The 12,550-nt window shown below is 40.5% G+C and overlaps 1 protein-coding gene across 1 annotated transcript in view; it reads right to left on the minus strand.

Annotated features, from left to right (window-relative positions):
* SYT16 (synaptotagmin 16) overlaps positions 1 to 12,550 on the minus strand; it is a 219,494-nt gene that overhangs the window by 22,081 nt on the left and 184,863 nt on the right. The window contains exons 5-6 of the mRNA XM_060174868.1: positions 8,373 to 8,813; positions 3,988 to 4,177 (exon numbers count right to left, since the gene is read on the minus strand). Coding sequence (XP_060030851.1) covers positions 3,988 to 4,177; positions 8,373 to 8,813 — 631 coding nt within the window. The remainder of the gene's footprint in view (positions 1 to 3,987; positions 4,178 to 8,372; positions 8,814 to 12,550) is intronic.

Raw genomic sequence — 12,550 nt, forward strand, 5'->3', positions numbered from 1 at the left:
AGAGAGGGAGAGAGAAAGATAGACACCTGCAGACCTGCTTCACTGCTTGTGAAGCAACTCCCCTGCATGTTGGGAGCCGGGGGCTGGAACCAGGATCCTTATGCCAGTCCTTATGCTTTGCACCACTTGCGCTTAACCCACTGCGCTACCGCCCAACTCCCCAAATATTTTTTCAAAGAGGTTGTTCTATTATATACTGCTAACAAAAAATTATTCCCAAATCCTTGCCAACATTCAGTGGAAATAGTCTTACCAGCCATTTTAGGGTAGTGGTCACTCTGAGTGTTCCTTTAGCTTCTGTCTATAAAAGTAAAACTTGCTTCTCACTGAACCTTCATTCCTAAGAATTATCCAAAGAATTCTGGGGACGAAGATAAATTTTAGTCACTTGTTTTTTTTCTCCTCTTCCTCCTCCTCCTTCTACCGTCTTCAGGGTTATCATTGGGGTTCAGTGCTTGCAGTAGGAATCCACTGCTCCTGGTGGCCATTTTTTCCCTTCTTATTGGCTAGGACAGAGAGAAATTGAGAGAGGAGGGAAGATGGAGAGGGAGAGAGAAAGACAGACACCTGAAGACCTGCTTCACCACTTGTGAAGCTTTCCCCTTGCAGGTGGGAAGTGGGAGCCTGAACTCATATCCTTGATCAGGTCCTTGCTTTTAGTACTATGTGTGCTTAACTGGCTGTGCCATCATCCGGCCCCCATATTTTTTAAAGATCATAACAGAGGAGAAGAATATCATCACTGATCTGTCCAACTCCTCTACTTTTTTAGGAAGAAAGTTTAAATACAGAATAATCATATAACTAAATCAAGTTGGCAATTTCAAGTGACATTTTGTTTTATGAAATATCAGAGTCCAAGGAGTCTCATTTACAAATTATAGCCATTGTCTATTTTCCAGCAAGGCTTAAAAACCTCAATAATCTAGAGAGAGAGAAAAAAAGTTCCCAATACTTAATCTTAACATTATTTTTTTAACCTTATGACCTGCCTGAAGACAACTTTCTTTGTCATAGCTACCTTAAAAGACAGGGTTGAAACCTCCTCTCCATATAGATAACTATATCTAAGCAAAGAGTCTGAAGCACAAGATGTGTAACCCTTGCACAGATATGCTCCCACAAATGCCTCAACTTTGGAAGTAGCTCCTTCTGTGGAAGATTCTAGTGTAGGGTCTTGGAGGTGCTTCCTTCCCTTCTTCCATCTCCCCTAGGGAGACCAGTGAACTTGTCATGTTCCCTCTGACACAGCCAACTCCTAGCTCCATTCATCTCCTTGTCTGCTTCCTTTCTTCTTCCTATCTTTCTTCTAACTTTACTCAGCTACTTCATAAAACTTTCTTCCTTTCTCTCTTGTCTTCTCTCATATGGGAACAAAAAGTGTACCCTACGTTTGCCTGACAACTGTCAAAGCAGTGCTAGTGCCATAATGAGTGAGACAATGTAGAAGCAATGTCATCAACATCTAAAGCCCTTGAAAGTACCCAGAGGTCCCTTTCAGAGTCTCCACAAAGAAGCCTTCTACTTTCTCAACCCTTCCTAATTAAACTGGTTTTTCCTCAAGTACCAGGATTATACATAAACAAAAAACGTTTGTTTTCACTGTTGGATTTCTATTTTAATTAAGAGCATTACAGCAACATTGTCTTAAGTTACTTTAGCTGCAAAGATACAGCATGCCAGTTGCATTACAACACTAGAGTTATGGAAACTAATGTTATAAAGGCCAAACTGGCTTAGATTTCTGGAATAAGATTTAGTTATAAGTTAGTATTTGTCTTTTCTAACAAATTTAAAGTTTTGTTACAAGAATTTCCTTTGGGGCATGTTTCCTTTTATACAAAAATGCCTGATAACAATTCCATCATCAACATCACAGCTTTATATGTAATATTTCTACTTAGAAAGTCTATAGTATGGTGTCTCCATTTTACTGTTTGAGGAAACTGAAATTCAATATAGTTCAGTAACTCACAGTTAGTGGCAGAGCCTGAACTCATACCTCAACTTGCTGAACTCCAAACTGACATACTTCCTCAGACCACATGCTGTTCCTTCTTTCCCCAACCCCCAAGTTCCCTGATAGGATTCAGCACACAAATTATAGCTTCCTAGCATAGACTGTGATCAGCCATGACTGTGGGATCCACCTCTCCTAGTTTTCTGTACTACCAACATGTACCATGTTCTCCCCACCCCACCACACACACACACACACACACACACACACACACACACACACACACACACACACACACACACACACAAATTCATGACGAAAGAAACTAACAAAAGCTCTGAAGGAAAAACAGTATATCCAGTTACTTAGTAAATCCAAGGTTGTTTTATAAAACAAAGCTTTATCTAGCAAAGAGACTCTAGCTGGGCAATTAATAGTCAGCATATACTGTGCATTTTAAATAACTCTCACCTGGCTCTGAGCATCCACATAGAATCTGGCTTATGCACCTGGTCTCTTCTGTTATCCAGAGTGCTGGGCTTTCCTTACTAACTTGCTCTAATGGCTTTAATACAGATTGACTAAAAAGATGCCGTTGAACAGAGACTTTGTGGACTGTAGCACAGTTAAAGGCTAAAAAGAATGAGAGCCCAGATTTAGTTGTTGGAGCTGACCTTTTTCCTAGCTTGCCCAGAATCCAGTGATCCATGCAGTCTACCACATTGGGATTGATTTTGTCCTTATTTCAGTAAGACTATGGTTCCTTTGATTGACAGTGCCCATGACACTACCCCCTTCTTGTTGACCTTTCACCATAAGATTTTATTTTTCAGACTCTTGCAGCTACAATTTTAGATACAGATTAGCTTACTTTGAGTTGATGTAATAGCTATAAGGTCCGGAAACTAGAACTGAAGCAGAAATCATTTTCCTGCCCCCCCCTTTTTTTTTTAAAGCTGTGTTTGCTAAGCAAAAGATGAGCTAAGAACTAACTCAGACTCTGTGACAACTATGGCGGTTATCAGAGGGGTTGGGGTGATGAGAGCTAGGTGGGGGGTTCTTTGTGGTGTAATAGCACAGGAGCTTTGCCTATGCCTGTGATGAGTTGTATATTCTCAGGTACATACATAGGTGTGAAGTTGTACTTCTAAAATCATTTATTGTAAATCAATGTTACATCAATAAAAATTGCTTTAAAAAAGATGAAAAGGTGTGGCCTAACTTTTATTAGCATCACTCTAGTGTTGAATCTTCAGCCTTTTGAGTGTTGAAAAGGAGTTGAGGCAGTTGTTGGTAGTGACAACTCTTTCATTGTAGCTTCCTGCACCCTAGAAATATGTCTCAAATCCCACTTTCCAGTGATGATCTCAGAAGAGATAGTGCCCCTAGTGAGCCAGCCCTATATTTCTCCAGTCAGGCTTCTACCTCTTCCTTTTAACACTATACACACTCCCTTTCCTTGTTTTCTCAATATGTACTAGCCACTATGTTAAATTCTTTACAAAAGTCATTTATTTAAAATTCAAAATAACACATGAGTAAGGTATTACTAACATCCTTCTGTTATGGATGAATCTACTGAAATTCAGAAAAGAAAGATAAATTTTACTGAACTGGGGGGCAAAATTAGGGAGTAATCGGGCAGAGTGAAAACTCAATCCCACCTCTGCCTCACTCTAAAACCCAAGTGCTGCCCCTTTAAAGCTATTTGAAGATGTGGGACCTATTAGCAGATTTTCATCGTCTATACACATTATGTTGCTAGAAAGACATTATCCTCTTCTCTTAACCAATATGTATAGAGGCCAGCCTGTTTCATGTCAAGCTCCATTTAGGCATTGAAGAAGACTTCAATCTAATTAAATGGAAAGGCAATAAAAGAACCAGAGGCATCACCTTGTAAAAACCTGTCTAAGCCATACTGCAATCATTTTTATTGTAAAAATTAAAGATTTAAGGTGAAAGCAGATATAAACTTCTACTTGTTCCTAGAGGGACAAGTACTGGGAGAATAGACACGCACTTACCAGGCGCTCTGTTCACAGCGAGATTTCGGAAATGGCTGCCTTTGATCATTTCCACAGATAATCGCCCCGTTGTGGCATTGTAGGACAACCCCACCAACAGCTCTGGCACCCCTCCATGAGACAGTGACTGTGTAGATGAAGCACTATCACTGTGAGAAACTGCAGATGGGCTGAGCGGAGACTCTCCACTCTGGAGGGGAAAAACAACAAAGAATCCATTGGCCCACACTGCACTACTCTCTTAACAGAAAACCAATTTTATGTTTGGTGAAATTGTGGCCCAATCTCAACTGCTGCCAAAGATTACTAACAGCGTACTCAGTGTGAATGATAATGGGCCTGGGAAGCTCAGTCATGGATGAGATCTCAGGCATTATTAGCTGACATATTTGTTTCAAGAGCTACCTCCATATCCTCTTAGAAGACAAAATGGACAAAGATGTTATTACTAGTGTAAATCAAACCCTCGAAGATACACAGAGAGCTAATAATACATTCACTATAGACCAAAAGTCCTTCCTGTGTAATTTGTGCTTGAATGTTTCTGTGGAACCCATCCACTCCAGGCATGAGCTTTGTTTCTGCTCTCTGCAGCATCCTGATGAATGTAACAATACAAGAGGCATTTTTGTCTTGGCTAGAAAAGAAATGATCACTAGACATCTACCACCACATTGAACATTTGGCCTGAATTTCTACTTCTTAAGGTTGTTTGGCACTTGTCAAATGCTAAAATTTTCCCCTGATGGAAATGAATTACATTGAAAATGAACATTCTTACAGTTGTTTGATAAAGAATTCAAACACATGGACTATGAGTCTATCCTCAGTGACCTCACAGGTCCTAGGTAAGCTCAGGGGAGAACTTGCACTTTCTGTCACGTTTACTCACTCTCACACTTCTCTAAAATGCCTAACTTTATGCATCAAAAATGAAGAGGAAGAGAACAAAGTAAATCAGGACACTGACACTCACTCAGGAAACAGGAGTGGGACTTAGCACTGTGGGATAAACTAGCTAAGTTTTTGGAGCCAACACCTCCTTCACCAGAAATAAGTACACAGGATTTTCCTCAAACCTTTCCTTTTAAATCCAAAGTGCTTCCTAGAGCTTATTGTAACACCCTCCCCCAAATTTAAATGAATTAAATATTCCTAAGATCTGTTAGAAAACATCTGAGTAACCAACCTATGGGCATCTCTATAGTACCCCAGGTTTTCTATAATACAACTTGTAAATTACCTTGGTGGTGTTTATAGGTGCCTTCCAGCTCCTGCTGTCCAGAAGATTCTATTCCAATAATAAAATATTTGCTTACTTTGGGATGGACACCACCCTCTCCCTCATACTTACACTGAAATTTTTATTGTGGCAGCTGTTATGGCATAGCTCATCTCTCCCTCTAGATTCTGAATCTGTATAAATTTCTTAGATAGCTGTGCATAGCCCAGTTTCTGGCGCATAATCTTGCTCAATAAATAACTTGTGAATGTGGGGTGGGGTGGTGGCTCACCTGGTAGAATGCAAATACTGTTGTGTACTAGGACCCAGGTTCAAGTCTCTGGTCTCCAGAAAAAATCAAAGTTAAGATAGGAAGTCATTTCAATAATCTAGCAGTATCTAGTCAGTTATGATTGTATTTGAAAAATAGAATAGCCATGGCATCATATTGTCTAGGGGGACAATAACCAATAAGTTGGATCCACCTGCATATCAGATGTCAGGCTCAAAAAAAAACTAGTATTGTCATAGGCCCTTTGGAATATAACTGAAATATGCCTACTAGCTATCTACAAAATGGAGGAATCCCCCCCCCCCCAACTCATCATTTGAACTATTCCAGCCTTTAGGTTCGTGACTAGTCAATAATTTGTTTGGCTTTATATGTTTGCTCTTTTTTCAGCCACCAGGTTCCAGATGCTAAGATGATGCCAACTGGACCTCCCTGGGCAGATGACTCCACCTGCTTTCCCAGAGCCCTGCCCCACCAGGGAAAGAGAGAGACAGATTGGGAGTATGGATCGACCTGTCAATGCCCATGTTCAGCATGGAAACAATTATAGAAGCCAGACTTCCCACCTTCTGCACCCTATAATGACTTTGGGTCCATCCTCCCAGAGGGTTAAAGAATAGGAAAGCTATCAGGGGGAGGGATGGGATATGAAGTTCCGGCGGTGGGAATTATGTGGAGTTGTACCCTTCTTATCCTATGTTTTTTGTCAGTGTTTCCTTCTTATAAATAAAAATAAAAAAGAAACAGAAAAAATAAATAAAAAAGAAAGGAAAATAGAACAAATAGGATTTGAGTTGGAAGAGACAGAAGTCAAGGATGATTTCTGACCCAAGCAACTAAAATGATAAAATACCTTTTAGACAGATGGAAAAGTCTGCAAGTGTGATAGTTTTATTTTTTATTGAAAGTATTTTTTATTGAAAGGCTAATAGCTTATAGTACAGTTGTTGGCTCATGGGTACAATTTTGCCATGACAGATGTCTGCAAAACACTTTCACTTACAACTGAGGTCCTTTTCCACTATCATGCACCAGGACCACAAAGTCCCTATTTCTCCTCCTTCCCCTGAGTCCCTGCATTGGTGCAACACACTGGACTCAGTCCATGTTTAAGTTTGTGTTTCCCCTTTCTGCTCTTTTTTTTTTTCCTTAAAAAAATTTTTTTTCACTCCCATTACCAAAGGTGTTTCTTATGTCCTGCCCAGGAGTGAGATCCTCCCATATTCATCTGTCTCTTTCTGGCTTATGTCACTTAACTCAATTCCTTTACACTCTAGCACAGTTTGTTCTAGTCCAAGCTTAGGAAGTGTAATAGATTTATGGGTGCAAACATCAAAATTTCTGAGCCCAGAGATAATAATTTTGAAACATTTGTTTAAACGGAAGTGTTTGGATCTCCCATGACCACATTTGAGCATATCTGGTTTCTTCTCTCCATCTCAGGCATGGCAAGGTCTGCCCGCCTCCTGATACCTGCACATACTAGTCTATCTTGAACTCTTGTCATCTATATCACCAGTTTTGTCCCCTCAAATCCTTGAGCTCTGTGATTATTGCTGACTCAAAGAAAGTCTGACCCTTCCAGATACACAGCAACCTCTAGCTCTCCTTGCTTCCTTGTCTACAGTGGATGGCTCACCTCTTCTAGAAATCAAGCTCCACAAGAAAAAAAAAGCATCACCATTTTGTTATTTCCTGCACCCGTTTTACCTACACAGCACCTGATGCAGAACAGGCACACAGTAGGAAAACAAATAAGAAGGGAAGGAAGGAAGGAAGACAAAGAAAAAAGAAAAATGAAAGAAATTCAGTTTTATTTTGTGGTCCGGGAGGTGGCACAGTGGATAAAGAATCAGACTTTCAAGCATGAGGTCCTGAGTTCAATCCCCAGCAGCACACGTACCAGAGTAATGTCTGGTTCTTTCTCTCTCCTCCTATGTTTCTCATTAATAAATAAATCTTTTTTAAAAAGACCCTCATCCCTCAAATTTTAATGAATAACTCATTGGACAATTAGCCCAAGACAACTACATGGCCTAACATGGTATTTGAAAGGTGATTTTTGGGGGGCCGGGTGGTGGTGCACCAGGTTGAGCACACATGTCACAGTGCGAAAGGACCCAGGTTTGAGCCCCTGGCCCCCACCTGCAGGGGGATAGCTTCATGAGTGGTGAAGCAATGTTGCAGGTGTCTCTTTGCCTCTCTCACCCCCTTCCCTCTCAATTTCTGGCTGTCTCTATCCAAGAAATAAATAAAAAGAAAAAAATTTTTTAAAAAAAGGTGATTTTCAAATAGATGATACCTATGTGCTCTACCACATAGCTATTGTCACATGCTAAAATGGACAGGGATACACCCATCAGGCTATATGGAAGATGATCAAGAAAAAAAAATTCATTGTAACATGCAGTGCAAATTACAACTTATAAGAAAAAGAAGAACCAGGGAGTCAGGTGGTGGCGCAGCGGGTTAAGCTCACGTGGAGCAAAGCACAGGGACTGGTGTAAGGATCCTGGTTCCAGCCCCCAGCTCCCCACCTGCAGGGGAGTCGCTTCACAGGTGGTGAAGCAGGTCTGCAGGTGTCTATCTTTCTCTCCCCCTCTGTCTTCCCCTCCTCTCTCCATTTCTCTCTGTCCTATCCAACAACAACAATAACTACAACAACAATAAAAAAGGGCAACACAAGGTAAAAAAAATAATAAAAAATAAATAAATAAATTTAATTAAAAAAAGAAAAATAAGAGCCAAAATGGAAAATTATATTAAAGTGCTTGGATTCAGAATGTACTGAATGTACTAAGTCACAGATTGACAATTCCAAATCCTTAAACGCACTACATTCATTAGCAGTATACTAATGTGTGTACTTACAGTGATGTTACTCCTTGGCTCCAGAACCAGGGTCACTTTCATTTCTCCTTCTGGATGCAGGTGTCTGAGATGGAACAGCTTCTCTCCCATCATTGTCTCTCGGGTCATCTTTCGAGCAGCATACAAACGGAAGCGGATAGCACAGACAGTCAAATCTCTAGGTTCCAGTTTGGTGAAGGTGACCTTCTCCTTGAAGACAGGATTGGGTCCTCTCTGTATGCTTGTCTTGCCCCTCTGCTTCTTACTGGGCAACAGTACGATGTGAACTTGCCAGGAGTTGACACCACTTCGGTTCTTATCTGGGAGGCCCTGCGCTCTCACGATGGTCACCGTGAGCTTCTGGTTGGCAGCTCTATATTCAAAGATGACATCTAAGTCACCGCATTTTGAGATGGGCCCTGGGATCCCTGGTGGCACCTGAAAATGGGTCCCATCCTGTTCCTGTTGAAGGCAGAAGAAAGGATTAAAAATGGAGATGGCAATTCCCACTGAGAGACCAGTATGCTGGTGCCCTTCTGCGCCCCTTCAGAATCCCCTCATTTCTGCCTGCTAGAACATACACGTCTACATTAGAAATGTCTCTTTTTTATTGTTGTTGTTATTGCTGTCATTGTTGTTGGATAGGACAGATTGAAATGTAGAAAGGAGAGGAGCACAGGGAGGGGGAAAGAAAGATAGAAACCTGTAGACCTGCTTCACCGCTTGTGAAGTGGCTCCCCTGCAGGTGGGGAGCCAGGGGCTCAAACTGGGATCCTTACACCAGTCCTTGTGAGAAATGTCTCTTTATTGGTATATCTGCCCATTAGGATGTAAAATATTAGAAAGCACAGTACCTGGCATGTGATTAGTCATCAGAAATAGTTTTTTGAATAATGCAACAAAACCTGTGTATTTTTAAAGTATTTTCTTTGTGTGTGACATATTTTTATTATTTTTAATGAGACAGTAATGATTTATCAAAGAATTTAATATACACTCTATCTCTTTTTTAATTTTTTAAAATTATTTTTATTTGTTTATTGACAGAGACATTTAGAAATTGAGAGGGGAAAGGGAGATGAGAGGGAGACAGAAAGATGCCTGTAGCCCTGCTTTACCACTTGCAAAGCTTTCCCCCTGCAGGTGGGGAATGGGGTTCAAACCTGGGTCCTTGTACACTGCAACATGTATGAACTACCTCTTAAAGGGCACAACTGACAACAGCACTGAAAACAAATGAGACACTAAGTGTAAAATCAAATCAACTATATAACTGACAAGAGGTGACTGCTCCTAGATAAGAGAAATGACTGAGTCTGAGGCTGTTGTGGACCAAGACATCCTACAGATAAGAATCTGAAAGGTTACTTTGCCATATGCAAGACCTAGGTTCAAGCCTGACCTCCACCACATTGGAGGAAGCTTTGGTGCTATGGCATATTTTCCTCTCTCTGGAAAAATCACCCTGGAGCAATGATGTCTCAGTAAGAACAGAGAAAAATAAAGAGAGAAAGAATGAAAGGGAGGAAGGGAGAAAATAATGAAGAACAACAGAGGAAGGGAGTGAGGGAAGTGAAAAGAGGTCATGTACACATGATCCTTCAGCATATTTCTGAACCATATGGGTAAAATGTTTAGGGAAAAGGTGCTCAAAGAAAAAAAAAAAAAGCTGCTCACAAGAACTTGAAACATCTGGAGATTTTAACTCAGTAGAACCAACTGGGATTGTGCCAGAGAGTCTGAATTATTCAGAAGTTTGCAGGGGTATCATTGCTGGATTCAAATTACATTTTGAGTAGCAAAGGTTTAGGTGGAAACCTAGAAGTCATTTAGCAAATGTTAACACTGAACTTGAAACTAGGAGAGCAAAGTTGAAATTGTAGCTATACCAACAACTAAGGGTTTTTTGTTGTTGTTTGCTTGTTTGTTTTGTTTTTTGGACCTGTTACAAACAGGTGATCCACTCTATCCTCTAACTGAAAAATGAGCAAGCACTATGATACTTATTTGGTAAGAGTAAGGTTCATTAAAATAAAAGACTCTGGAGTTGGGGGGAGGGTTCAGGTCCTGGAACATGATGGCAGAGGAAGATCTAGTGGGGATTAAAATGTTATGTGGAAAACTGGGAAATATTACACATGCACAAACTATTGTATTTTACTGTAGACTGTAAATCATTAATCCTCCAATAAATAAATAAAAAGGAGATGTGAAAAAAAAACCTGACTCAGAACAGAATCTATATGTATTAATTCCTATCACTAGATTATCTTTTACAAACATGGATTCCCTTATTATAAAATATCACTCTAGGCTGGCAAAATAGATCTGGGCGGGTATCTGCTTTGTCATGAACACAGCCCAGACTGGTACTTGGTCCCCACATCCCTGAAGGACACTTCAGTGCTGTGGTGTCTTCTTTCTCTCTGTCTCAATTTGTATCTGAAAAAGTCAGTCTGGAGAGAGCAATTCACTATAGTCAGTCAGTTCTGATGATATCACTAAGAATACTGAGCTAAACTGTATTTAGCATAATGAACTACCTTCCAGTAAATTATAAATAATGTCAACGTGACTTGATTTTTTTTTCCCTATGATGGCATAACTTACCCTTATCTTATCACTTACTCTCACTCTTATCTTTTCTCATATATAAAAGTGTAGACCTTGATGATTTAAAACACACCTTTATTTTAAATAATTTTTAAAGCACTCAGAGTGCATTCATCAAGGAAACTCTCCCACAAGTTCAAGAGAAAGTTCATCGCTCTCTCAATCCAAACATTCTTTTTCTTTTTTTCTTTCTTCTTTTTTCAGACTTTCCTTTCAGTCTCACATTTACCACCTACTACTTCAATGACACTGGGTAAGTTACTTAAAATTTCCCCATGTCTCCTTTCCTCAACAGTCAAACAGAAGTGATAGCTACTTTAGTTTATGAGATCTGGTGTGTTCTTGATGGTATGGCCAGAGATGACAATTACTTTAAATGGTTGCCCTAAAGAATAGGGCACTGTACAGCAAACCATAACAAAAGGACTTTTCAAAGTTAACCCAATTAACAAATAATGTGATGATAACATTAACTATCAATTGTCTTTTTGAACCCTAAGACAGCAGGATCCTCACATCTCCACTATAGAGCCCCTACTTCCCCCAGTCCTGGAACCCTTGGATAGGGCCCACTTTCCCGTATGCATCTGCCAATCCAAACCAAATATTGCATCCGCCGATCACAACCTAACCAACGCAATGATTGCCACCTCAACATGCTTCACCTCAGACTGTGTCCAGAGACTTCACATGTGGAATGACAACCCTTCAGCTTCATTACTCGGGTGAGACCTTTCCTTTTATAGTACACTCTAATTTCATCTCAGGTAGTTCACTTTCTAACAAAGTCCCATAACCTAGATATACACCAGTTTCTGTGAGAGAGAGCTTATGTGCACATGTATCCATAAACTACTGCAAAATATATACCTGAAAGCAGAAGTACACTAGAGTTTGCAGTGAGTACCTCCCTAACACTTCCTCTCCACTATTCCAAGCTTGGGATCCATGATTGCTCAACAAATTGTTTGGCTTCATATGTTAACTCTCTTTTCAATCACCAGGTTCCAGATGCCACCAGGATGCTGGCCAGGCTTCCCTGGATTGAAGACCCCACCAATGTGTCCTGGAGCTCAGCTTCCCCAGAGACACACCTTACTAGGGAAAGAGAGAGGCAGACTGGGAGTATGGACCGACCAGTCAACGCCCATGTTCAGCAGGGAAGCAATTACAGAAGCCAGACCTTCTACCTTCTGCAACCCTCAACGACCCTGGGTCCATGCTCCCAGAGGGCTAGAGAATGGGAAAGCTATCATGGGAGGGGGTGGGCTATGGAGATTGGGTGGTGGGAATTGTGTGGAGTTGTACCCCTCCTACCTTATGTTTTTGTTCATTAATCCTTTCTTAAATAAAAAATTAAAAAAAAAAAAGAATAGGGCATTTGACACTTGCTAGAAATCTAATAAATGCTCTTCTCTCTCTCACTTTTGCATGAGATGGAGGAGAGACAGACACAGAGAGAGGAAGAGAGAGGGAGATATCACAGTATTGGAGCTTCCTTCTTCCTATGTCATTGCACCTCCCATTTGGTGCTAGGGATCAAACCTGGGTAATCAATATAGCAAGACACTCACCCTTTCCTTGTG

The sequence above is a fragment of the Erinaceus europaeus genome, chromosome 16 (assembly GCF_950295315.1).
Source record: "Erinaceus europaeus chromosome 16, mEriEur2.1, whole genome shotgun sequence".
Taxonomy (NCBI): Eukaryota; Metazoa; Chordata; class Mammalia; order Eulipotyphla; family Erinaceidae; genus Erinaceus; species Erinaceus europaeus.